This window comes from Rhamphochromis longiceps, linkage group LG23, assembly GCF_057381845.1.
Source record: "Rhamphochromis longiceps isolate RC_006_pf linkage group LG23, R_longiceps_female_GT1.1, whole genome shotgun sequence".
NCBI lineage: Eukaryota > Metazoa > Chordata > Actinopteri > Cichliformes > Cichlidae > Rhamphochromis > Rhamphochromis longiceps.
Window position 1 is genome coordinate 32477188 of NC_140578.1, and position 27667 is coordinate 32504854.

General features: G+C 38.3%; 2 protein-coding genes across 4 annotated transcripts; both read right to left on the reverse strand.

Moving 5' to 3' along the window:
- Positions 1 to 785: 785 nt before the first annotated feature.
- LOC146642390 (glucagon-1-like) lies at positions 786 to 3703 on the reverse strand. The gene is made up of 6 exons (XM_085398922.1): positions 3618 to 3703; positions 3362 to 3468; positions 2510 to 2665; positions 1849 to 1965; positions 1234 to 1377; positions 786 to 1133 (listed from the first exon to the last, which is right to left on the reverse strand). Exons 2-6 carry the CDS (start codon positions 3457 to 3459, stop codon positions 1109 to 1111), a joined length of 540 nt encoding a protein of 179 aa, XP_085255048.1. The 5' UTR covers positions 3460 to 3468; positions 3618 to 3703; the 3' UTR covers positions 786 to 1108.
- Positions 3704 to 4791: 1088 nt separating this feature from the next.
- LOC146642391 (dipeptidyl peptidase 4-like) lies at positions 4792 to 27061 on the reverse strand. 3 transcript variants are annotated; one of them, XM_085398920.1, is made up of 26 exons: positions 26925 to 27061; positions 19362 to 19449; positions 18768 to 18863; positions 17896 to 17987; positions 17678 to 17752; positions 17528 to 17580; positions 17323 to 17395; positions 17043 to 17163; positions 14977 to 15131; positions 14792 to 14889; positions 14572 to 14701; positions 13792 to 13827; positions 13326 to 13424; positions 13124 to 13194; positions 11488 to 11541; positions 11289 to 11398; positions 11138 to 11185; positions 10956 to 11054; positions 7280 to 7349; positions 7001 to 7195; positions 6720 to 6774; positions 6461 to 6560; positions 6319 to 6377; positions 6147 to 6219; positions 5571 to 5644; positions 4792 to 5488 (listed from the first exon to the last, which is right to left on the reverse strand). In XM_085398920.1, exons 1-26 carry the CDS (start codon positions 26928 to 26930, stop codon positions 5396 to 5398), a joined length of 2223 nt encoding a protein of 740 aa, XP_085255046.1. In that variant the 5' UTR covers positions 26931 to 27061; the 3' UTR covers positions 4792 to 5395. The 3 variants fall into 3 exon arrangements, with proteins under 3 accessions (XP_085255046.1, XP_085255047.1, XP_085255045.1); XM_085398921.1 differs by lacking the exon at positions 26925 to 27061 and adding an exon at positions 19549 to 19720; XM_085398919.1 differs by lacking the exon at positions 26925 to 27061 and having other exon boundaries at positions 19362 to 19500.
- Positions 27062 to 27667: the final 606 nt, after the last annotated feature.

Sequence of the window (27667 nt, forward strand, 5' to 3'; positions counted from 1 at the left end):
GATCCATACTTTCATGTTTATGTCTAATTCTGACACTACCATCCAAACGTTAGAGCAGATCAATCAAGATTTATCAGACCAGTCAATGTTTTTTCCAGTCTTTGTTGTCCAATTTTGGCGAGCCCATGTGAAATTTAGCCTTTGTATCCTGTTTTAATTGACCAGAGTAGCACCGGGTGTGGTCCCCAAACCCAGTTCTGAGGCTGGGTTTGGGGATGTTCTGCATTGTTACATTGTGTTTTGATATTTGAGCTACTGTTTTCTTTTAATTCCAACAGTTTTCACAGACACGATTATCCTTATATTTTCTTCACATATTAAGATTTTGAAGTGGGTGTAAAATGTACAGCTTTTACGAGCTCACACAAATCAAGCATTATTACAGATTAAACCACTTCTTCATGCTTTTCATTGTGCTGACTGTTTTTCTATTCATTTTTTAAAAATGGTTTTGCAGGTTGGACTGTTCCTTGGAAAAAATAAGCTCTCTAGATGTGTCATTTTATGTTCTAGTTCAGTATTATAAGAATTACAATACGGTGATAATTAGTTTTAATACTTAAATACTTTTAAAGTGTTTTTGTCTGAATATTTTTTATATAATTTTACTTAATTAACCTTTAAATACAAATGTTTCGCAGCATTTACCGGTGCATGTTTACATGAATAAAGAATCCAGATCCTTCCTCAACCACATATCTATACATTTCTATGAAGTTCATCTTTGTAATATAAAACAGGACTGAAGCTGAAAAAACAGTGACTGAAAACTTTATTTTGCAGAGCAGAATATTAATATAATGACAATCATAAGCTAGATGTGCTTTCCATAGGTCTACCTGAGATTGAGCGTTTTTGTGTTCGTGTTAAAAATATAGAAAATAATTTAAAATTGTAAATTGTAAAATTGAATTTCTTCTTTTGTGTAATGTAAATTATACGGAAGAGTATTTTATATGTTTTGTGTCTTTGCCTTACATTCACAAAAAGTAAAAAAGAAAAACTTAAATATAGTTTTGACAATACATCATGCAAAGCAGAATGGCTTTCAATTCCTCCTGTGTATGGCTTTGTTTACAGCATGCAGGGAGCGACATGGAGCAGACTCTCATTCATCTGCTTGTCTTTTCTTACTGAAAAGAAAGAAAATTACAATCACGGCAATGCTCAGTCAATAAAAAAGACCTTTAACCTCTAGCATTTGCCAAATCAGCCATGATGATTTGATGTTACCTTTCCCCTGAAGGCTTGGAGGTCATGACCCAGAGTAAATATTCCTTGGCGGCCATGGAATCCAGTACCTTGTTCACATCGCTGGTGAAGCTTCCATCTACGTGCCTCTTGCTGAATGTTTCACCCCATCTTTCCATTTCAGATCTGAGTATGTACACAGGCACACAATGTAAACACTGCCCCCTAATGGTCAGTAACCCCACAGTACGGAAACCTGACAATTTAGCTGTAAAATTTGATCTGCACTGGAGAAATCATCAGTTTTTCATATGATTATTTTCATCATAAGTGAAAAGATTGTTCTGGTGTAATCATTTCCTAACTGCTTCATTGTCTCTTTGCATGGTTCATGTCTCATTGCACAGTGTGAGTAAGATATGATCAACACAGTGGAAAAGTTCAAGTGATTTATTTTGGCACAATCACAAGAAACACTAAGGGAAAAAAGCAGTGGAAAGGGGGAAAAAGGTTGAAGAAGCAAGAAGAATCAGCTGATTAGCTCGAGTTCTCTGTTCTGCTCTCCCCATCATGGTGGAATCAGACACAAGCAGGCCATTTTAGAAGGTTTGGGTATTGTAGGAGGAGATACACGTGAAGAAAAGAAGGGCGGCCTACTCTCTTCGGACTTGTCCAGACTTGAGGTTGGCAACAAAGTCTTTGATTGCCTGGTCTTTGAGGAAGGAGCTTACATCACTGGTGAAGGTGCCATCTGCATGTCGCTTCTCGCCAGCACTAAAAAACACAGACACGGACCACTTGATATGTCTTTTTTATACTAATGGAACATATGAGTCAATTATAAAGGCGCTTTCTTATTTGAGGTACCTTATATTTACACTCTAGTGCTTTTAAATGTAAGATTTTACATTTACAAGTATAAAAGATCAACTCACTAAAGACTGGCTCTGAATTCCTCACAAAATGTGTGGCTTGCTGGGCACATGTGTCAGATGCTTTGGAAATAACCTGTTTAAGGCCAATGGACAGGCAAATAGAGAAATACTTCTTTTTATTATTATTCTTATGACCCCTCTGATATATCTGCAGAGGCTTTAGAAGGGCCAGGCCCCTAGTTTGAGAGCCAAAATGCATATAAATACATGAGATGTTAGGCTGCTTTTCTTGCATACTCCTTTACTGCTGCTACTTTAAGCACTATGTTGTATTACGTGTTTCACTTGTACAATTGAACACTACTCTGCTAGTATCCTTGGCTACTTTAAAAGATCAGTTCTAGTGTCTTTTATCACAAATTTCACACTGTTTTCACACTGACCCGCTCCTCTTGTTGTTCATCAGCCACCGAACAAAGTCCTGTGCTTTCCTGTCCTCCAGATATTTACTGTAGTCATTTGAGAAAGTTCCCTCTGAATGTCTCTTCATGCTCGACAACTCCACAGGCTCATCATTTAATGTGTAGTCTGATTCAAAACTGCAAGGGAGAGCAAAGTAGGTACCACTGAAGTGTTTTCCATAGCATATCATATTTCTACATATCTATATAAATCTCTAGGAACACTAGGAGTATAAAAAAGAGAAGTAAAAGAAAGGGGAACCGAAAGGAAGCACTTTGTTCTTAAACTTAGCATTGTCATATATAGTACATGTATCCTTTGTCCTTCCCTTTAATCCTACATTATGTATCACTTGTTTCAGGGTCACACTAAAAAGTTAATCAACCATAGGTTCTATGAGTCAGTATCAGGTCATGTAGGAATTTACACTACAATAAAAACAGTTTTTAATTGCATTTCAGCATAATCTTTAAAGCTTTTTCTTGTTTTTTAATTCAGTTGGAGAGACTTTTTCTCATACGGAAAATATCTTCTAAAATATCTTTTAATTTCTTTTTGACGTATTTTATAGTTGACCTAGCTCTGAATTATGTTTCAATAGGCTCAGGATACTGGGGAGCTTCCCATAATGCACTAAGCATTTCTTTTCCCTCTCTGTTTTTTATACACCCCTACTGTTTAATCACTGTAGGGTCTTTACCTTACAGTATAACTATTGTTGTGAATCTGTGCTATATAGATCAAATTGAATGGAATTGTTCTTGTGGTTTAGTCACAAGAGTAACACAAGGGTGCTAAAAACAGCTTTATCTTAAAGAAGCGTTTCGTTGTACCTTAAGCTGTCATCAGCATCATGCAGAGGAACCTGCCAACTGCTCTGGACAAAGCCGAGGACCAGGAGGATGCCAGCCAGGGAGTGAATGCTTTTCATGGTGGTGACCTGTAACAGGGGACAACACACACAAAAAAGAAATAAAACATTCAACCAAACAAAGAAACATTTCCCCCACCCAGAAAAAAAAACCAAGAAAAAAGAACTTGACGGCTAAAAGTAAAATACCTTCTCCACTGCAACAAGATACAACTCACCTTTTCTTCTTTCTTTCCAAACACCCGCTGTTAGTTCCACTGCTTATTGCTGGTGTCTGCATCTAACCACCCTCTCTCACTTTGCAGCCTTATATATTGAAAGAAGAGCTGCATAGGTGGGTCTTTTTTCCCACTCTTAGAGTAACAGTTCCACCTATTACTCTAAACCTATTAGACACACCCATTACACACGGGGCCTGTTGACTGAATAGATGAGCCGACCGTTTGCTCATGAAGGAAAGGTGCCAGTCAAGCGTGATGCCAGCTGGTCCTTCAGTGTTAAGGTCAAACAACCGCAGTTCATCCTGTCAAACAGAAAGTTGGGGAGATGCTTTAATGTGCTACTGTGTCATTGCGATCGGAAGCAATATTTGTGGCGTCATAACTGGATGGAGGTTGTGGAGTCTTCCGTTCAGAATCAAAAGATCGGAAATCTCTCTCCCCCCCCTTTTTTGCATCAGTTGCAGTTATCTCTGTTTAACCAAGCTGACTATTCAATAATAAATACACACATACAGGTGGGTGATGCTACATGACTGTCACACATAGACCAGATATTTAATTTGCTGGATCAGGGCTGGAACCTTTCACTTTGACACTAAATTTTGCTGACTTTTTTTGTGACATTGAATATTGATCATGAAATAACATTTTTTTTTAGAGCACTGACATCCAGAAATATTATTCAGGTGCTGGATTTAAACATAAGCTTAGTGACAGCCCTCTTCCCCATATTTAGATTTTCCTGGTGCTGTGGATCCACGGCTGGATCAGGAGGGGTCAAGGAATCCCAAAAAGGCGTTGAATGCACAACACTACTCAGTATCAACTGGGTCTATATAATGAAGGAGAAAATCAACAAGACTGTCTTCATATAGTGTCACAGATTTTTACAAAGGGACAAGAAAACTTCAGGTATTACTATTTCATCACCGGGACCTTTCCCCCCAAGAGTTCCGATACTACATGGAACCAACTGTTTGATATGACACATATTTAAACCAGATGTCTTTGACAAAAAACTCCCACTAACCCAGGTACACTAGTTTTCACCTGAGCTACACCCAACCCACTAATGACACCATACTTTAAATACCCCTTAAAATTGAAAGTGAAGCAAGAAGATATTTTTTTCCTCATTGTTAATTATTTATTACATTAGAAAAAACTCCATTAACAGTTTTACAAATGTCATAAAACTGTATCAAATACTTTGATGTGTCTATGCTTAATACAATGCTGTAGAAATTTTAAATGTCCAAGTAGTTCAGGTTCACTAAAATATTCCATTACACTCAGTTCCCATTTCATTCTTTGCATTATTATACTTTTTCTGCTGGCCTCTAAATGACATTTTAAACAATAAATGTACACTTAATATATTTCTAGAAAAATAATTTTTTTCACATATAGGTTTTACAAGGAACCATATCAGCTTTAATTCTTAAAGAGACAGATATTTTTAAAAGAACATATTACACACTTTTTGACTTACCATTATTTTATTAAATTACAACGTATCAGATTGTTTTTTGTACCCGATGAAGGTCAGTTGGACTGAAACGTTGTGGTTTAATAAAATAACACAGAGCAAGATGTTTGTTGTTAATTCAGAGCTTTTTTAAACTAAATGAACATATCTAAAACAAGCTCTCATAGACACAGAATAACATTAGAACTGGGACAGTTTTGCACCCATTAATTTTCCAATACTAAATGAGTTTACATGTATTTTTTTGCCTATCTTTATTCATAGAAAATAAAAACAATTTTTGGTTTTATGCAAAGCACCTGAGTAGAAAGTGAGTCATGTGGGTATAGACATGTTGATTGGCAGCACCAGCGAGCCCATGATCCTTGTCTGTGTACCACTGAAAGAAGAAAGCATTATATGTATGAGTGTTTCATGACATTGGTCCCACAATTGTCTGTTGCATTTCCCAAGTTGCTCACCATGGCCTCAAAGTCCACCTGCTCCTCAACCAGAGCTTCTGAGATCTCTGCTGCCTGCTGGAAATGGACATTGTCTAGAAAAACAAACCGAACAATAAGGCAGGGTTCCGTTGAAAGGTAACATAGTGGTATGATCATGGCCATTACTTTTGTCAGTGCTGATCAAGTTGCAAGTGTTGGATCTATCTATTTTACATCAGTCTGTATGAATTTGTTGATAATGATAAGTGCTGGTATACTAATGGATTTTCTGCAATAGTATTGGCATTCAATTTAAAAAAGATGAAAAAAGTGTGCTTTACCAACCACATGTAGAAATTCAAACTAGTCTAGAACATTTCAGTTTAGTTTTCTATAACCACATTAATTTTGTTGCACTTTTCCAACGTCAGGAGATGGCTATGAGGAATGCATCTAAAACCTCCTGTTTGAAAAGGCAGGGCTGCAAATGTATTCTGTCACAGCGAATGAAAAATAAACTCTCACACTTATTGTTATTATGTTTTAGGCTTATGTTGCCCCCCAAAATTATAAAATAATAAACAGACACAAACATAGAGGCCTTGTGTTGCTCACCATCGGCTGTTCCATGAACAAGAAGATACTGCACTGAATGGAAGTTCCTGGCCCTGCCAGTTACTGTTGTGTTCTGCACACAGTCAGATTTAATTTTTATGCGTCAACAAAGACAATCGCACAGCTGAAAATAAAGGACAGAGAACTTGATATTCCTGGCTGTGAAACTTACATCGTAACCTTCAGAATTCTGTGAAGGCAATTTCATGTAACGCTCTGTGTAGATGGAATCTGGTACAAATAGACAGATAGTTGCAGATGTTATTATTTCATATCATTAATGGGATTGTAAAAAGTGACAGCAAAAGAAATACCATAATAGCGCCATTTGGAGACTGGAGCAACTGCCATTCCACACTTGAAAACTCCACTGCCAGATCCCAAGACCATGGATGTGACATATCCTCCGTAGGACTGTTGAATATAAAAAACTCATTACTGCAGATCATCTATTGTCTTGAGTACATGCCAAACACATTGACTTGTGAGTGAAACATTAACTTGCACTAAAACATTCTCAATGTGTTTAACCGTTGTGGCGTTTTTGTTTAACACAAAGTCTTCACTACTTACCCATCCCCAAATAGCAACTCTGTCTTTGTCAATGAATCCCATTTTGATGAATTCCCTTGAAAAAAAAGAGATATGAATTTAATATGGATAAGGGGATGACAAGAACTTCTGCTGATCATTGCCATCATTGACTCGTGATATTTCCGCTACACTAAGTTTCTCTCTAAATGGGAGTCACAGAAACAAGTAAAATCCAGTTTTATCAAACTTGCTGGAGCAAAGAAGGAACCTGTTTGTTTGAGATGCACTGACTTGTCTAAACTCCTCCTCACTTTCCTTACCTGGCTGCTGTTATCTGATCTTCCACCTCTTTGGTTCCCAGGCTTTTGTAAATTTCATACATTAACTTGTCGCCCTGGTAACCGCTCCCTCTTCCGTCAAAGCTAGCAACAATGATTTTCTCAGTGCTTGCCAGGTAGGTGGACCAGTTTACCCTGTAGACGTAGTTTACTTTCTGACTGCATGGACCTGCGTACCTGGAACATCAAGCACATTCAGAATGAGTTTTTTGGCCCTACTTTAAAAAGTCTTTTCGTTTTATTTTTTAAATGAACTCTTACACATCGATCAGTAAAGGGTACTTCTTGGACTCATCAAAGCCTGGAGGCAAAATCATCTGGTACCAGAGATCTGTCAAAAATATGAACATAAAAAGAGTAGTAGGTATAAGACATGTAGTAAAATAAATAATGAAACAATGTACAAATAATAATTTCATGCTGGTCAGAATTGAACCCATGGTACTGCATTTCAGCCACAGAACATTAGGATGCCTGCTCAACCAGAGAGCTACATTATTTTTCATAATTGTTTTTTTTTTTCATGACAGTTTTCCAATGGGCCACCTTCAGGGAAGGTTTACCTGCTTAAACCTTCTATCGTGCAAGCTGATGTCCTCTATGTTGACTGGTATTTGGACATCCACTGCTTTTTATTCAAAATGCCAAATTATTCTTTTTGTTTCCAAATTTTGCTAATGGCAGATCATATTTAAAACATGCCTGTCTTTTCCAATAATAAATATAAACAAGTATTAGTGAATGTCATTAATGTAAAAGATATTGCATATATCAGTGCCAGTATCTACCTATTGATCCATTCTCTTCCGTTTATACTTAGCAGAGTTGCAGGGGGGGCTAGAGTCTATCCCAGCTACCATAGGGTGACCCTCGACAGATTGCCAGTCTGTTGCAGGGCTAGCAACAGACTGGCATCTAACACAGAGAGAACATACAAACTCCACATAGAAATGCCCTGGGCAGATTGTGGCCTCGGGATCTTCTGGCTGTGAAGCAACAGTGCTAACCACTGCTACTACTATGGATGCTACTACGCATGAAACCCCAGTGCAAGGGGTTACACAAAGAGGATGTGGGACCCATGGAATCTCCGATACCCAGCATCCAAACTGACGGCGAAACAACTAGTAGCTCGGTGTTCCAGCATTCGGAAGAAGGAACTGCTATCACAGCTGGAGATCATTGAGGTACAACAGAAATGCTATGGCAAGGGGGAGCCAGGATGATACGTCATATCATCACCCCCACCTGAGATTGGGTACCAAGCCCCAAATATGATGGAACAACGGGCGTTGAGTGCGAGAGCAGCTGATCTGAAATGTAAGATCATGGTGAAACTGGAAACCTGGACCCTTCCTAGCCAGTTACCAAGACTATGTGAAGTACCCCCTTGAAGGTCTACTAAAAGATGTGAATGCAGCAACAATCCCTACTGCAACCATCAACGAAACCAACCAGCTGATATACACCATGAAACGAGTGATCATGGGGATCCATGGCTACACTGTAAAAAAAAATTGTAATATAAAAGTATTTTGCTGTGTATTTTACAGTTTTTTACTGTTTTTCTAGAATATCATTAAATTTACATAAATAGACTGTCATGTTACATTTCAAATGAAAAATAACATAAAATCACTGTAAATGTAATAAAACATAATTTTCTTGTTTTTAAATATATTTGTCTGTACATATGCATATTTAGATTGTTAAAATACATTCACAAATGTATCATAATTTCACAAAATATTTGTCTGTTATTTGAAAGATTGAACTGTTAAATTCAAATGTAATACTATGGAAAGATATATAAAATGATTCTTATAAACTTTTTTTCACATTAAATAATGTTATTTAGGGCGATCGTGGCTCAAGAGTTGGCAGTTCGTCTTGTAATCAGAGGTTGCCAGTTCGAGCCCCGGCTCAGACAGTCTCGGTCGTTGTGTCCTTGGGCAAGACACTTCACCTACCACCTACTGGTGATGGCCAGAGGCGCCAATGGCGCGATATGGCAGCCTTGCTTCTGTCAGTCTGTCCCAGGGTAGCTGTGGCTACAACTGTAGCTGCCTTCACCAGTGTGTGAATGTGAGAGTGAATGAATAGTAGAATTGTAAAGCACTTTGAGGGTCTCGAAAAGTGCTATATAAATGCAATCCATTATTATTTAAACCAACTGTTAATTGTATATTTCTGTACATTTAAGTATTATTATTCATATTGCCGCATTCATTGACCTTGTTTATAGGTAATTTCATTGTTTAATCACATTAAAAGGTTCCTAATTTAATGTTTAAAAGCACTTGAAAAAGGCAAAATCCCATGTAAAATTAGGGCAACAAACTGTATTGTCATTACTGAAAATAACCGTATTTTTATGAGAAAGTTATTATCTGTTATTTTATGGTATTATTTTGGCGCACCGGCTGCCGGAATATTACTGTTTTTTCAGGATTTAATTTTTACAGTGTACAAGATGATGGAGAAGGACACTAGAGGCCAAGATCATGGTAGCACGGAGGTGCTATGAAGAAAGGGTTGCTTAATAAATATAGCAGGCTGCCCCTACCTGAGGTCATGGAAACTACCAAGCAAAGACTCACAGACACTTGAAGAGATGCTGGCCAAAGGAGGCAATAGAAGCCACTGACATAAAGATCAGGAAGCTTGCAACCATGCCTGGAGGGTTTCACCCCAAGTCCAGCACCCTAAGGCTGTACGCTAAGTGGTAGGAAGGAGGTTGGGGACAAGTGAGTGTCAGCACCACAGTCCAGGATGAAACAATGAACATCCACATCAGGAAGATGGCTCGAACCGACCACATGCTCAGTGAATACCTCAGGTAGCAGAAACCCAAGAAAGAGGAGCAAGAGGAGGAACCATCATGTAAGGAGAAGCCCCTGCATGGTATGTACCAGCGGCAGATAGAGGAGGTGGCTGACATCCAGAAATCCTACCAGTGGCTGCTGGACAAAGCTGGACTGAAAGACAGCACAGAGGCACTAATCATGGCAGCACAGGAACAAGCTCTGAGCACAAGATCCATATAGGCTGGGGTCTATCACACCAGGCAAGACCCCAGGTGCAGGCTGTGTAAAGATGCTCCTGAGACAATCCAGCACATAACAGCAGGGTGCAAGATGCTAGCAGGCAGAGGATACATGGAACGCCATATCCAAGTGGCCGGCACAGTATACCGAAACATCTGTGCAGAATATGGCCTGGAAGCCCTGAGGTCAAAATAGGAGACACCCCCTAGGGTGGTGGAGAATGACCAAACTAAGATCCTGTGGGACAAGATACAGACGGACAAAATGGCGGTGGCTAACCAACTGGACATAGTAGTGGTGGACAAGCAGAGGAAGACGGCTGTAGTGATAGAGCTAGCGATACAGAATGACAGCAACATCAGGAAGAAGGAAGATGAGAAGCTGGAGAAGTACCAAGCGCTCAGAGAAGAGCTTGAAAAGATGTGCAGGGTGAAGGTAACAGTGGTAATTGAAGCGCTTGGTGCAGTGACCCCCCAAGCTAGGCAAGTGGCTCCAGCAGATCCCAGGACCAACATCTGAGATCTGTTTCTGCGAACATCAAAAAAATAAATAAATAAACATACTAGATTTGTAATTGACCCAGATACTCTAATGAGAGGGATTTTAAGAATTTTATCTCATGTTTAAAAACATCTACAGTGTAGTGGGGTTGAGGTTTAAAATGGGCAAAGCCAACTGCATATGGTTCAAGATTATGCTTATCCGTTGCCATTGACAAAATATTCTGGCAATCTAATTGTGTAAAAAAAAACAAAAGCTTTCTGCAGGGTCGTTGTTTATTATTGCTATTGGATTATCGTTAGAGAGTATAGTCAAAAATGTTATCAGCTCAAAATGAAACTGATGGGGAAAGTCTTAAAGGAAAAATTATCATTTCTGCATTCACTTACTGTATTCGCCCAATTTGATGGTGCCTTGACGCATGGTTGGCATTTGAATACCAGAAATCATGCTCACAAATTCCTTGTTGTCTTCCAAAACTCTTTGCTCTACAAATGTACAAATACAAGAAAGTTATTGGAATACTTTTTTTTTTTCTGGACTGCAGAACCAGTTGCATACTGTAACTTACCTCTGTTGTTTATGTTATCCATGAGAGAATAGAAAGGAGGGCCAGGACCTTTGAGTAAGGAATATGATGATATAATTAACTCAAATGATCCAAAAACTCTAGAGAGAATAAGAGGTAGGTTTTTACGAATCAGAAAGAGAATAAAACTGACCACTGCAGCTCATGCGGTAATAGGAGGCATTGTGGCTGAAGTAAGCGGAGTTATACCAACAGTTTTCACGTAGATTACACGTCAGACACTTGGTTTCTTGTTGTGTCCGCCTAAAACACATAAAAATGCCCACATAGCAATTCTTATTGAATTTCTTAATGAAAGATAAAGGATAAAACATGAAAATCATTATTCTTACTTGTAAACGTTTCTTCCTCCTGGCTTGCCACCCTCTTCATTACTTGAAAAATATCTGAGGAGTAATCGGTAAGAATGAGTGAGGCAGGAGTTTTAAGAATGTAGCAAAGTAGGAATAAAGCTTGAAGGACACTAGTATGGAGACTTTGGAATTCTTAATTATAATCAGTGGCAATCAGACAATACCAAAACCTACATGGCCCCATGTAAAAAAGTGATTGCCCTCTAAACCGAATAATTGGTTTGGCCACCCTTATCAGCAAAAACTGCAATCAAGCATTTGCGATAATTGGCAGTGAGTCTTTTACAGCACTGCGGAGGAATTTTGGCCCACTCATCTTTGTAGAATTGTTGTAATTCAGCCACATTAGAGGGTTTTCAGATATGAACCACCTTTTTAAGATCACGCCACAGCATGTCAATCTGAGTCAGGTCAGGACTTTGACTAGGCCACTCCAAAGTCTTCATTTAGTTTTTCCTTCAGAGGTGAACTTGCTGGTGTGTTTTGGATCATCAAGATGATTTTTTTTTTCCAAAATTGACACGAGCCTTTATCTTCCTTTTTCCTAGCAGCGGTTTTTGTCTCAGAATTCTCCAGGCCATTTTGTGTCTTTCGTATTGTGGAGTCACAAACACTGATTGTACCTTTATTAAGTTAGGCCTGTAGTTATTTGGATGTTTTTCTGGGGTCTTTTGTGACCTCTTGGCTCAGTCACTGCTGTGCTCTTAGGATCATTTTGGTCAGCCAGCCACTCCTGGAAAGGTTCTCCCATGTCCCATGTTTTTGCCATTTGTGGATAATGGGTCTCACTGTTGTTTTGCTAGAGTCCCGCAGCTTTAGAAATGGCTTTATAACCTTTCCAGACTGAGAGATTTGTTTCTCATTTGTTCCTGAATTTTCTTGGATGGCAGCATGATGTCTGGCTTTTGATGATCTTTTGTCCAACTCCTTTTTGTCAGGCAGGTCCTGTTTATGTGATTTCTTGATTGAGAACAGGTGTGACAGTAATCAGACCTGTGTGTGGCTAGAGAAATTGAATTGAGCTATCCAAAGATGTGATACACCACAGTTAATTTATGCTATAACAGAGGGGGCTAACCACTTTTTCCACATAGGGCCATTTATATTTTGTCTACGGAGTCCTGCACTTGAGTTCTCACTCTGCCTGCCACACAGCTAGCTGATGACCAAAAACAAAATTTGAAGACACCGTGTGCATCTATTACATTAACTGCAAGCAATTAAATGAATAGATTGGGGATGTCAAACTCATTTTACATTGCAGGCCACATACAGCTCACTTTAATCTTAAGTAAGCCAGACCAATTAAACTACATGATAAATGAGCAAAATTACAGACAAAGTTGTGGGTAAAAACAGCAACTTTTCTGATATATAACTGTTTAATTGTTGGTGGTGGCAGTATTGGTACTGGTTATGATGATAGTGGTGGTGGGGAAGGGGAGGTCTGTATCAATAGGAAATGCTGCAAAACTTGTGAAAAGACAGTTAAAACTTCAGTGCACTCTTTTAAAATTTCTAAAGCTTTTCAGTGGGCCGGATTTCGTCTGTGGCAGGTTGATTCTGGCCCCCGGGCCTTATGTTTGACAACCCTGTAGGAGATGATTTGACTTACACACTATCTGTTGTGACTTTCAGAATGTCAATAACTTCCCATTCTCCAGAAGTGATGGCTGTAGCCTTGCCCTGCATGAATACAGAATATGTGTGGGTGGTTAACATGTCACAAAAAATGATTCATAAAGATTCATAAAAGATATTGTGCAAGACAAAAGAAAGACTAGCCAGCAAAAATATTTCAGTACTCATACACCCACCCCAACCACATGATGGATGTGCTTGTATTGCTGGGTGTCACTCATGAGCAGGTAATAGCTGTTCTTATCTGTGGCAAAAACTGGTTCTGATGGAGAGAACTAAAGAACAAGCGTGTTATTATTTATTCTTTTATGCCTTTTCTGTGCAATTCATTCATGTCAGCACACATTTAATTTTAATATTAATTTTATTTCAGTACCCTGAAATAAATGGTTGTAAGCAAATGTTATCCAACAGTCAGTAGGGAACTATTTTCTGCAGTGGATTAATACACATACAGTGTTCTACTGAGTGTTTCTGCAGCACTGTCTGTTGACAGTCAGACAGTCAGAGCAACAGCGTGACTCACTTTGATGTAAGCACAATACTCGTCATTGTGGGAGTGAGTCTTTCCATGGAATGTATTACTTTAAAACATTTACATATTTAATACCTATTTAACATTTAACAGTGTAGTGACCATACCCGTCCAATCCAGCCAGTGCTTGCCACCTCCAGATGCTGTGAAAAGATGTTAAAACTTGTGTTTATTGTCGTTCTAAGCTACAGTTTAGAGTACAACACAGCAGCCTTATCGGCTCAGCAGCTTTAAACCCAGAGAGCACAAAGAGACATTGTGACTGGGAACTGAATTTTGAAACTCTTTAGCCAACAAATTAGGAAAATCTCTAAATGGCAGGGTTGCTCTTTCACATTTTTACATAAATGGAAATAATTAGCAGCCCTTTAGCTAAGTGGAATGCCACAAGAAACTCTGCTGCACCAAGTTAACACTTTCGACTAGCTTTTGTCACGGTTTATATGAAGATATTCCAGAATAGATTTTTAGATCTTTAAAAGTTTATTTTATCCACATGTATTACACTGCAGCATTTACATACATGACTGTATTTAGTATATAAGCCTGGACTACAGAAAATATTTTTGGACTAGATTTTTTCCTTATAAGACTAGGGATATAGGATGGAAGATGCATTCCAGATCATATTCTACTTCAGTTGTGCAAATTTCCAGTGGATTTGACATACATAACCATTGAGCTCTAAGTTATTTAGAGTAAATCTAGGGATATATTGAACAAATAGTCTTTTGTCCATACTTTAGATAAAAAGATCAATTTTTTATGTGATTTAACATGAAGCATGTCAAAAAACTCTAGTCTCAGTCAGCAAAATCTTAGCGGTTTTCACAAAGTTATGGACTCAAAGGTAGGAAAAAGTACTGGTTTATACATTTTTGTTTTACCTCATAAGTATTCCATGTGAATCCATTAAAGCTGTAGATCTGAAGGATGAGATGGTTTTGTACTCTCTTTAGCCACTGGACAGCTAGACGCTCATCACTCACCCAGGTTACAGTAGACAAGTAGTGCTCACTGAAGTGAAACAAAAAGAACAGTTAAAGTTCAACATTTTGTTTTTGGATATTTGTGGAAGAAATGATATATTAGAAAGTGTTAGATTACACTGAGCCAAATGAGTCTGGAACAACAACTTCAGAGATTTTTGTTGCATTGTCAGTGTCCACGACAAATAGCTTCACTGTGGGATTGGGAGTTCCTGGCTGCAAAGACAAAAGAATATAAGATAACAGACAAAAGCCAACACTGATTACTGATGTATGTCTTCAACAAAACAGCAAATGTGCTACCTTTGGATATGGAATAGAAACAGTGCTGGGGTACTGGTTTTCACCATACCACGAGTATTCAATAGTGTGGACCCCGGTGTCATTAAACTCAGCGTAAGCCAAGTTCTTTCCTCCAGGTGACCACCAGAGACCTTGGTTGGATGAGAACATTTCCTCTGGAACGATGAACGTATGAAGCTGTGTTAGAATATCTTTTACAGCTTATGGAGTAGTAAAGCAGCATGGTTTCATGTTGTCACAGTACAATAGATCGATAGATCGATATGTGTTTGGGGTTTTTTATACTCCTTGAAATGTGACTGTAAAAACACAAACATTCTTCTAAATGAATGGGAACATTTGAGGCCTGCTGCTGTCTTAGAAAATCTAAGACAGAAGAGAAATGACTGATATTATAGTGTAAACATATTTTTTTAAAGTACAGACATATTAGCAAAACATCCTTTGTATGTATTCTACTGTACAGTAATTAGTCAAAATCATCAATTACATTATAATAAAATATCTGTCATGAAACGCTGTGTGGCAGGCAGGAGTAGGACCCAAGATGCAGGCACTCAGACTCGAAGGATGAACTCAAAAAACTCAGCTTTATTTGCTGACAGGGGAAAGCATACAAAACTGAACTGGGAAATATAAGCTTACACTTGACGGCGAGGCACACGAGGAAACACACAGTTTGAGGGACAACGCAACACTGACTCAGAGAAACACAGGGTTTAAATACACTGGGAAGTAACGAGGGGAATGAGACACATAAGGAGGGCACAGCTGGGAGAAATCAGGACTGACGAGACAAGCAAAGCAGGACGCATTCACATAAGACACGGACCTTCAAAGTAAAACAGGAAGTATGACACAGAGACGCGAACTTGACACGGTGGAGACAGCAACTAAGAAACACAGAGACATAAACCATAAGGCAGAGGACTCTAAGAACCGAAAGACACAGAGGGAAACTCAAACATGCAGACACAGACATACACAGAACAGAGGGGACACAGAGAAACACGAAGGGCAAGGGATCGAAACTAGAAACCATAGAATAACTCACACAAGTACAAAAATACAAAAATCACAAAGAACTAAACATGCTGGGTCAGGAGACCCAGGGCCCTGACAATATCATTCAAACCAGAAGGGCACTCGGTCTAAGACCATACCACTACAGTGCTCAAAGACCAGCGTTGCTCCTTTGTCCTTGCTCTGCATTTCCACTTCATTAATAATTAAAAAAGTTTGACAATAAAAAAACAGAGACTGTTCACCTACAAAATAAAAATCTCTCCTTTTGAAATGTGTTGGTCTCAGCAGTAAGGCACAACTTTTACTTTAAAGATGAATGTTCTACATTTCTGGTCTTTGTTATAGTTTAATACTGCTCGGTGGTTGGTTACAGAGTGTTCGCTAACAAAGTTTGTATCTTCCACTGCAAACTACTGTATAGGTAGTTGCATAATATGCTAGTAATCAAAGCAATCACAAGGAGGTTGTTGGTGCAGCAACCTATTTAGAACGGATTTAAAAAACATTTCACCCAAACAATGGAAGCATCACACCAGCCAGCAAACACCTCTCCATCTGAGTTTTTGCTTTTCTCACCAAAAGATTCCAGTGAGTTCACAACTGATCTGAGGCCTAAACTTTGTATGATATCTAAATGCTAGTCAAGTATGACATCCTTTTTATTACTAATTGTGGCGGTGGCGTAGTCTGTGCCGCTGCTGCAGGGGAGGCGTGATGAGCTGATGCAGTTTCGGTGTGCCAACCTGTATTTTCCCACAGCGGCGCCACAGACCACGCCCCACCACACCCCACCACACTAATGTTGTCTTTTTGTGCTTGAATAATGTCTTTATGTACCTGTATTTATCATATGGTATGGTCTAATATTAATATAAAATGGTTTATTTACATGTGATATTAAAATTTCAAATGTCTGTATCAGGATACGTATAGAGTTGATCAGGGTCTCTTCCTGGAGACACAGCTACTTGTGTAACAGTAAGAAGCAAGTTTCCTCATGCAAACACTGAACGTAAATGACTCATATATCTTCCACTTACCCTCATAAACCCAGTCTGGGATTCCATTTAAAATCTTATTTTCCTCGCCATTGAATGTGACTTGTTGTGATGTAGAGTTGGGGCTGGTCTTTATATACACATTATTGTTCCAAACAAAGGCCTAGAAAAACAAATAAACAAAAGTCAAGAGACAAAACCCAAATATATGGATGGATGGGAGGACTTCGAAAAGGTTGTACATGATAATCTTTTACCCACTTCAAAACAGAAGTGTCATTCAAAATTAAGCCTGCAATCATCTGTCTTTCCCTGAACTTACCAGTTTGTTCCCTTCAGGGGCCCAGGCAAAGTACTGGACTTTATCAGGAATGTCAGAGGGTGTGATAAATGTGCTGAAACAGATTTAAGCATACATTTTACGAGGTGCCTGTAACTGAAGTTGTGAATTATGTCGGTGATATAAATATATATTTAAATAGAGGAAGCCAAAACCTTCTTTGTAGTTGAAAAAAAAAGTTACTCACTCTGACTCCCGGTCATAAAGTGAATATGAAGCTGTAAATGAATGTCTCCACAGCTAATGGGACAAAAACAAAGTAAGGTAGTTTATCATTTAAAAACTTTGAATATAAATCAGTTTAGAAATGAATCAGATGTGAATAAAGGTACTTTACCTTGGAGTAGTTGCTCATGAATGCAACGTATCGGCGGTCAGCTGACAGCTGGTAATCATAGGCATTTTTGTCTATCTGTTTGTTGAACAGAGAGATTGTAAGCATTTCATAGACACCTCCTCAAAGTCTTGCATACAAACAACACAGCATCTGTATGGAAGCTGTGTGCTATAAGCTTTAAAAGAAGGCTATGGATGCACATGAGAAGGATGTCTTACAAATCTGTCTTTGCTCAAGAAGTCTGATATCTTGTCTGTTGCGACGTCATAGAGGAACACTGAGCCTTCTGACGTATGCAGATATTCATGATCTATGGTGGAAGATGAGAAAGATGAAAGCACACCCTTAAATATTCTACTTACAAGGGAAAATGTGTGTTAAAGAAGAGAGTTACTAAATGACTGATTACTGTGATAAAAGGCAGTTGACACAGTCATATAGATGACAATCTCAATATGGACCAAAGTTTTCTCATGATTGTTAAATTGAAAAAACTGCTACTACTACTTTATGGAAATGAACTTTAACTTGCTGTAGTGCTCTAATCTAGCTATAGCTACTACTTGATTTATTCACATGCTACAGTTATGCTTAAACATACCCAAATGTATGGGTTAGAATTAGGGTTAGACCCTATGGTAGGTTAGCTCTGAGAGGGTTAAAACCACTGGTACCAAAATCATAGTAGCACCAGATTTAGCACCAGGGGTTAGTTATCCATTGGGAACATGAATGCAAAAGTATGAAAAAGTGCTTGTGATCCATGTAGATGCATGGACAAAACCAGCTTGATATTTCAGAGAAAAAAGGTGCTGTTCTGGTTTCAGAACAAGTGAATTAGGCAGGTCAGAGCTGTCCTTATTAATATTACTGCATTCTAGGTTATTTGGTTCCATATACTGGGTAACTAAATACGTGCCAATAATTTCATGTGCCTCAGTGAGTCAGTAACACAAAGTGGATTTTTGGAGATATAAATTATCCTGTCTGATAACATATTTACAGTCCGGGAGACAATAACTCAGTGTCATCATGCCCCACACTTTCTTTCTTTCTTTTTTTAAAAATACAGGTTAATTACATCACCCACCAGAAATCCACCTCATGTTGTAGGATTTGGGTTTCAGTGAGCTGTTGAAGACGTCCTCAAGGGTGAAAGATCTAATGCTGGCCTCGTCGTTCTTTTCTGAAACACGTGTTTGGAAAGCACTTGAAGATCACATGTTACAGATATAATATCTAGCCCCCCCCCCCCCCCCCCCCCCCTCCCACACACACACACACACACACTCACATTATGATGCTCAGCAATGAGATAAGCTAAGAGCTGTAGAGGCTGTAACTGATAACGGCAAGTGGGATGTCGCTTACGTTAATGTGTAATAATGGAAATTGTCAAAGTGGGTACAGAATGGGCTTGGATTTAAAGGTATGCATATGGGGTGTCAGAGAAACGTCATTGCGACTTTAATCACACTTATAAATGTGACTTCGCTCGTTTCTTAGGTGGCAACGTGACTCCCGATGAGCTAAATGTTTTCTTTCAGTGTTTTTAGAGAAGTGTTAAGTGACAACGGTCCAAACAACGCGCAATGACGCGCGCATAAAATACTTTCTGACAAATGTGTTTAACGGTAAAGCAGAGATGACGCCAGTGTGTGAAGCATTAATAACAAAGACTCACCATTAAGAAATATAGCCGTGGGGACCGCTATCAAAACGACGACCACAGCTGCCCCAAAAATTCCGAGGAGCACCTTGGCAATGGAAACCTGTTCGAAGGGACAAAAGTCAGAAAGTGCAAACGGTTCCGTGTGAAGCATTCCATACGCATAACAACGACGTGTGAGTATTAACAAACCACCACCAACCATTGTTTCTGGCCGTAAAGTGAAGTATACAACCGATATCGCTCCGAATCACAACTTCATCGATCCAGTGCCACACGCGCAGAGAGCAACAAAGTTATGTGACACATTGGTTTGTTGTTAAATATTATCTCAGCTCAAGTTTCAAAGGTGACACAGAAAATGTTCAGCGGAGTAAAGTTCGTCAGGTTTTATGATGCACAACAGTTTTGAGGAAGTATGTTATCCAGCTGTTCCCCAATTTGTCCGCTATTCAGAAAATTGTTCCTCTTATTCAGCATGTGGACCAAAATGCCATTTCACTTAAATATAAGAACACATATCGTGTCTGTAAACACTTTTTGTTTTGTTCAAGGCTGCAATTATCAGTTTAGTCTGTTACTCTGTTTTGCAATTGCCTGAAATGACAAAATTAATATCTTGTTTGATTAGTTATTTTCCTGTTCATACAGAAAGAGAAAATTATGCTTGTTAGACAGGGACGTTTGCCAGGAAAAAAGGAAAAAACGGATTAACGGTTTACAACTATGACTAAACAGAGTGTAGAAATAAATATTAAATAACGTCATTTTACCTCTCAGGACCTGGCGTCCACATATGTGGACATCACATTTTGGGTTGTCTAGACCAAAATACAAAATTTTGCTCTACAAGGGCCCAATATCCACATACGAAGACAGTATACTACCACTGTTCTATCGAAATTTAAAACGAATGTCCTCATATGTGGATATCATTTTTCCCAGAAACAAAAATCAGGTAAAAAGATAATACTTTGTTTTTACATTCATCAGGTCCCAATCAGCCCAAATAGCAAAGAGAAATTAAAAATGCATGCCATGAAAGAGTTAGGAGGTTAAAGAAAACGGATTATTTTCATATATTATGAACTACAAAAGATGATCACATAGCACCCAATATATATTAATTCCTGCAATTGTGTTATTAAATACGATTTAATACTGTGAAGGCTATTAAAAAAAAACAAAAAAGCTTAAGCCAAACTGTACTTGAGCATCCTTATTATGTGCCAAAATCTATTAAAAATATTTCACTGCTTTGATAGCCAGATAGTCACCATTGCTATCACTGGCTATGCTGCTATTGTGGCTAACTCAGTCAAGCTAAGTTGTAGCATTATATATGCAGTCCTGAGAGTTCATTCATAAAAATCAAACAAACACAAGCTATTCATATTGAACCACCATCCTGTATGACAAGGAATAACTTTTTGTTAGCTCTCATATTGCACTGCATATGCTGTCCACCACTTTACATGACTGTCAAAATTATGTCTTAGATGCATCCACCATATAGTCCCTTCTGTGGTGCATGGTAAGAGTCCCCAAGCCGTATGCAATGCAATAAGTACGGAGGAATGAAAAAGTTATTTAAAAAAAGTGATTTTACATTCTCTGCTCAGATGTATTTTTCTAACAGCTGTACAAATAACACTATTTATTCTATATATGTACACACACACACACACACGTATATATATATATTTTTTTCTTTTTTTTCAGTCAGTGTGACTCTCAGAAATACAAGTTTAGGGTTTTTTTTAGACATTATTTCCACTGACTGTGCAAGTCTTCCTCTTTGCACACGACACTGACCAGTCTGAAAATGCTAAGAGCCCATTAAAGGCTTAACAAATATAAAGCTGTGCCTTTATGAGGAATAGACATCATATTCTGCACTTATTTTCCTCATACCGGACATCCTCAGCAAACAAATAGACAGTGGATGTCTTCCCTAATGCAGCATGGCTTGTTTGAAGAGTGTTACTTCACAGATGCCTCCATTTAGCTGACACTCAGCCTGACTAAAATCGTTTATAGGTGTCACTTTATACGCATTTAGTCTTATTGGACAGATATAGCTTTGACGTATGAAGGCAGAGAGTGAGGAAAGAAAACATGACAGATATAGAGCAAAGTTTGAACCGCTGGTCATCTGAATCTATGTACAGTTGTGTACTGGTGGATTTATAATCTAATGCAGGATTTTGATACATGGAAATATTGCAATGTCTTGACATAACAACCATTTTTCAGTTTAAAGAAAAGTGAATAAAAACAGAGAAAACAGGAAGTCATTAATGTAAGATAAACACTGTCACCGAGTCAGATTATTTTTTCAACTCTCTTTCAACTCTGCCCTGTGTTAAATAAAAATTTGTTATATAGGGCATGAGACATTTCTTTGGAGGGTGATTGTGCTTGACCGCAACCAGCCTTCTAATAAAAGTGTGCCGTCTCAGGGATAAATTGAGAAGCTGGGCCTTGACTTAAACAGATTCTTTGCTTCAGGTTGAATAGCCTTGAAATTTGGGAGTTGTTTGGAGGAACTGTGAGGAAATCACTGCTGTTGGAAATAAGCCAGTGAACATTTTGTAAACATCCTCACTGCACTGACGTATCAACTTAATCAGGGCTGCCCAATCCCAGTCCTCGAGAGCTACTATCCTGCAGCTTTTAGATGCATCCCTACTCCAACACAGCTGAATCAAATGGTTTGATTACCTCTTCAGCATGCCATCATGTTTGGCAAAGGCCTGATAACAAGCCATTCATTTGATTCGGGTGTGTGGGAACAAGGATGCATCTAAAAGCTGCAGGACGGTAGCTCTCGAGGACCGGGATTGGGCAGCCCTGAACTTAATGATACGTCAGTGCAGTGCAGCAGCTCATTTAAAAACCACTCACACACAGATACTTCAGATTATACACTACAATTACTAATGTTGTTTTGCAATACAAATTTGTATTTCAGTTTGAAGCTATAAACACTATAAGTGGATAAAGGACTGGATACTGATAAACTGATAGATCATATAAATGTTTTACTGCTGTAAGTCCTGTAACTAATTGTATTTACTATTACATATGCACAGTATATATGCACTGCTCAAAGAAATGGAACCTAACAAAAAATAAATGAAAGGTAAATCGCATAAATCAAATAGTGGATCTTGGTGAGTGAACTATACAAAATGAAAATCTTTAACATACATGTGAGCAATGTTCCCTCTAATTTTTCATGTGTCTGAGCGAACACACAAACTCCCTGAGCGGTCCCTTGGACCACTGTGAGCAACAGCAGACAGTGTGCACTGTGGTCACGCCAGCATCGAATCCATCCAAGTTACATGGTTTATTAAAACAATCAAATTACAGCATTTACATTTATGTTAGACTACTTTTAATTAACTGCCTTAGCCCACTTACGATGAAAAAAAAATCTTGTTCATGACCTGTGTAGGATGTTAACACTATTGGAAGTACAAAAAAAAAAAAAAAAAAAAAAAAAAAAATTATATATATATATATATATATATATATATATATATATATATATATATATATATATATATATATATATATTTGCAAAAGAATCTGGCTACAAAATAAAATACAGTATATAATGACCAATGTTGGGCAATTTAATTATATAGTTACTTATATAGTTACTTCTTCAAAAAAGTAACCGAGTTATGCAAACAAAGTTTTTTGCAGCTGTTTACCTGAAAATGCAGCCAAGGCGTTTTTTAAATAAACATTTAAAACTATTTACAGAACAATCAGGTGTTCTGCATCAAATTTGATGCCACAAAAATTATTTGTGCCACTCCAAAAAACAATTTCTGACCACTATGAGATAAAGGAGAACAACAGCCTGATACCTGCAGGCCTGACAACAGGAGATGTATCACTCCTGTAACACCTGTAACATTCAGTAGTCCATTGTTCTGACACACACAACAAAACTATTGACTACACTACACACTAACTACACAAGATTTGCGCTAAATGTCTCAAATCTCTCATATCTCAAATATCTCAAAACACCTCCGTCACTCCTAAAACTTCCCCCCTTCCTAAACAATAAATGCCATGTTGCCATATCATATTTTGATTGGTCGACATGGTATATTTTTCGACCAATAGGAAAGGGTGGGTTTGTTTGGTTTTGTTTTTGCTCACAGGGGGAGAGCGCTTTCCTTATAAAACGCCGTTTACCGTTTCTTCCGCAGTAAATATAAACAACGATAGTATTCAGGAAGAAAACCAAACATTGCATATATTTGTTTTTATCATAACTCTGGTTTTATGTGGCCTATCAACTAGAGATGGACCGATCAGATATTACGTATCGGTATCGGTCCGATACTGACCTAAATTACTGGATCGGATATCGGAGAAAAATAAAAAATGTAATCCGATCCATTAAATATCACGAAAGCACCTCACAAAACTTGCAACACGCCGTAACTCACCTCAGAACGTTAGCACGTCGGAGCAGTATGCATCACGTGATAGAGCGGCTGTGGCATGCGGGACCTGTCGGTGGTCTGGATAGCATGTGGAGCTTCGCTAGCAACCCGGCATTTCATCTCCGACAAAGTTATCCCCGAGAGAAGTAAAGCAAGTGTGTAAGTCCATCTCTGAATGTTTGTAAAGCATTCTTGCGTTAAGCTTAACAAACGATATATGGAGCGACTGCCTCTTCTTGCTGCTACTTCAATCATGAAACTGCTTAATGATCAGCTGATCGGCTTTTCTGTCGCGAGTCCATCTCTCTGGTTTGTTTTTGGCCCACTTTGCACCAGAAAGAGGAAACCAGCGGCTAAACAACAGCAGCACGTTTAAGCTTGATCAGCTGTTGTTAGAATTTATTTATTATTACTTTCTACTCGAGGATCTTTTTCTACGTAGCTGACGCTGGTAACTGTGCAGGGGCGGATCTAGCAAAGTTTAGCCAGGGGGGCCGATAGGGCATGAACAGGGAAAAGGGGGCACAAAGACATACTTTTCTTTCTTATTCTCATTTAAAATGTCTAGCTTTTAATAAATAATTATCCGAATCTTACACCGAAAGTTTTAATTTGATGTAAAATGAATAGAAGTCAATTACTGTATATAGTGACTATTAAGTCTAATATATATACCCTAGTAAGCTATAGTACTTTTTCCTTTGGGAAGGTACCATCTGTACAGTCTGCAATTTTGTTGAAGAAAGATGTTGAATCTATTTAATATTTCTTGAAAAATAATTGATTTCTGTGCATTTTTTTTTTCACACTGCATCAAATTAAGGTTGATTACGTTGATTAAGCATCATGAGGTGGAGCGTGAGGGGTGGTTCCCTATTTTTTATTTATTTATTTTTGTTGTTGCTGGGAGTTGGAACCCTATTAGTTAGGTTGCTTAATATTTACGCTAAGTACTCTTTAAAATACCAGAATAGGGAGGATGGTGTAGGTTTAAGTTTATTAGATTGATCAGTATTGCTGAACTATAAATATTTTTTTTTTGCATATAGGTATAACAGAATAGCTTTAGTGTAGTTGTTGTTTTAAACTTGAGTATGAACTTATACAAAATGCAGCAAGATATTTTTAAAAAAACAGTTTTATTGATTAAAACACACTATATCGGATTCATATCGGTATCGGCAGATATCCAAATTTATGATATCGGTATCGGTATCGGACATAAAAAAGTGGTATCGTGCCATCTCTACTATCAACACAACATTTAAAACTGGTATAAAGTCCACACGTTTTCCGTCAATTGTTCCGTCTGTCCTGCTCACATCTCCAATGGTTGTACACGTTATTATTAATGTGGCTTCACTCCATATCATCCACGCCGCTTTGCTAGCTAAAACACCGTTGTCGGCACATAAGGACGCTGCCATAGCCTGTCAACGACGTTGTTTAGCTGCATACTGTATATACGAATGTGAATCGCATTATTGGCTGGACTATGGCATCCCATAGGTGGCATCGTTCTAATCCCTTACGGGAGCAGCCAGTCATTTACTGACTAACACTGCAAAACAGAATTGTTAACATATTAATTTTAAATTAAATTCAGGCTGGATTTTTTTTGTGCACAACGCAGATTTTCTGTGCGCAGAGACCGTGCCAGCAATTGCGCACATGCGCAGCTTAGAGGGAACATTGCATGTGAGTTAGTAGTGTTGTGTAGGGAGCCGTTGACATGTCTTGAAGTTCTCCAGAGGCCTGATAATGAACTAATCATTTGATTCAGGTATGTTGACCCAGGTTGATATCTAAAACCTGCAGGCACTAGAGGCCTGGGGTTGGACACCCCTGGTTTAGAGCATCAATAAGCTCTCTCTAAAGGACAGAAAGACCTCATGCCAACCTCATGGAGTATCATTCTGACAGTTTAGTCAGAAACATGCACAAGTAGCCTAGTGGAGGTAATTTTGTAGGGCTCTGCTAGTGCTGCTCTTGTTCTTCCTCACACAAAGGACAAAATACTGGTCTGGGTGTTGAGTTGATGCCTGCCTTAGCCTATTTACACTCTTAAGACTGTGCAGCGAGATGCAGCAAACCTTCTAGTACCAGCATTTATTGATGTGCTGTACTGGAAATACTGGACTACCTCTGAACCTAAATGGGCAATAGTGACAATGACACTAGCAAAAAGCAAAACTGGAGAAACGTCAGTCAGAAAGGCCTCTCCAATGGCACAATATTGTCATGTTCAATTGCACCAAAGGAAGTGATGTAATTTTACAGCGAATTGTTGTAGAATGTCACTTTGGTAAAATAGTTCAAAAAATCTTGAGCAACTATATTCACGTGAATAACTGAACACAACATAACATTATGAAATGACGGATAGATTGTGCAGTTTGAAGCACCAGTATTACGGTTTTATCCACTGCCATGTTTCTTTATTTGAACTATATTTGGAGAATCACACTAAAACATAACTGAAAAGTAAAATACAGTTAATAATAGCATAAAACCAAGTTAAGACCCAATAAAATATAATGAAAGGAAACAAAAAATAAAAATAAAAAACATTATCAATAAGAGTTTCCACAGAAAGACTTAACAAAAAAGTTATCATTTGGTTCTGAGCTTGTGATTGAAGACAGCGAGGAGCAGTATTTTTTTTTAAAGATAAATTGAGATAAATAGTCTGGAGCTGTTGAGCTGATGTGGCATTCTTAGAGCAGACAGAACCGGATCACTGTAGAAGGTTCCATGATTACAGATTCTGACAGTCAGACACCTAATTGTTAGAATCTGGAAACACTGCAGAGAGGATTGGCTAGTTTTTCATGGGCACAACCAATGACTGTATGGGCACAACCCACAAATGCATTTTCCTCACAAGTATGGCAGGAATTCCAACAGTAATAAATTTATTGCTAAGAAACATTGTTACAACAAAGAAATAAGTGACCAAACAGAAATTCTCTTTTTATGCTAGGTGTGTGTGTGTGTGTGTGTGTGTGTGTGTGTGTGTGTGTGTGTGTGTGTGTGTGTGTGTAGACAGAGAGACATTATTCTTTCAAATCCGTGCACCTAGATTTTTTCACAGCATAATTACCTTCATAGCAGCCAGTGTGTGTCCTCGATGACCTACAGCACTCTCAGATGCTCACTGATTTCGGTGTTTGGCTCTGAGTGTTGGTATTTCCCTGTTATGATAAAGTGGGACCTCCCACCCCAGATGTTGGTTCTGTTAAGATACCACTCCACACTAAGCCATGGACATAACGTACAGGAAGTAATGTCTTTTGCACTGTCCTTTGCTCTCACAGTTCTCTAGCAGCCTCAGATATTTTGCTTTTCGTTTGAATTTCTTTTACTGAAGTTTTACTGAAGAATGAAATGCCGTGAAGGCTGCTCACTTTTACAGATGTGAAATCTCATCTTCTATTTGTTGATATTTTCAGCTTCCTGTCTTGATTAGATACACATATTCTTATGATAGTGTTTTAGGTAAAGCTACTTTTGACTCCTCCCTTACTCAAAAAGGGATCGCGACAGTAGGTAGCTATACATAAATGATTTGGCAGGTTATTTATGCTGGATCTGCAGACAATTAAGAATAAATAAATAAATATATACATTTTTAAACTTAATTTAAACGTATCTTAATGTGAATTTTTCTTACTTGTAATTTTATTTGTTTCGTTTTTATTTAAAGACCTTTAAATTCCTGAAATTATGAAAAATAAATAGTATATAGCGCTTCTTTATTACACGAGCAGAACCAAGGTTTCCACAGCACAACCTAGTGGTGAATGACAACATTGCAGGAGAGCAAAGCTAAGAGCATTTTGGCGG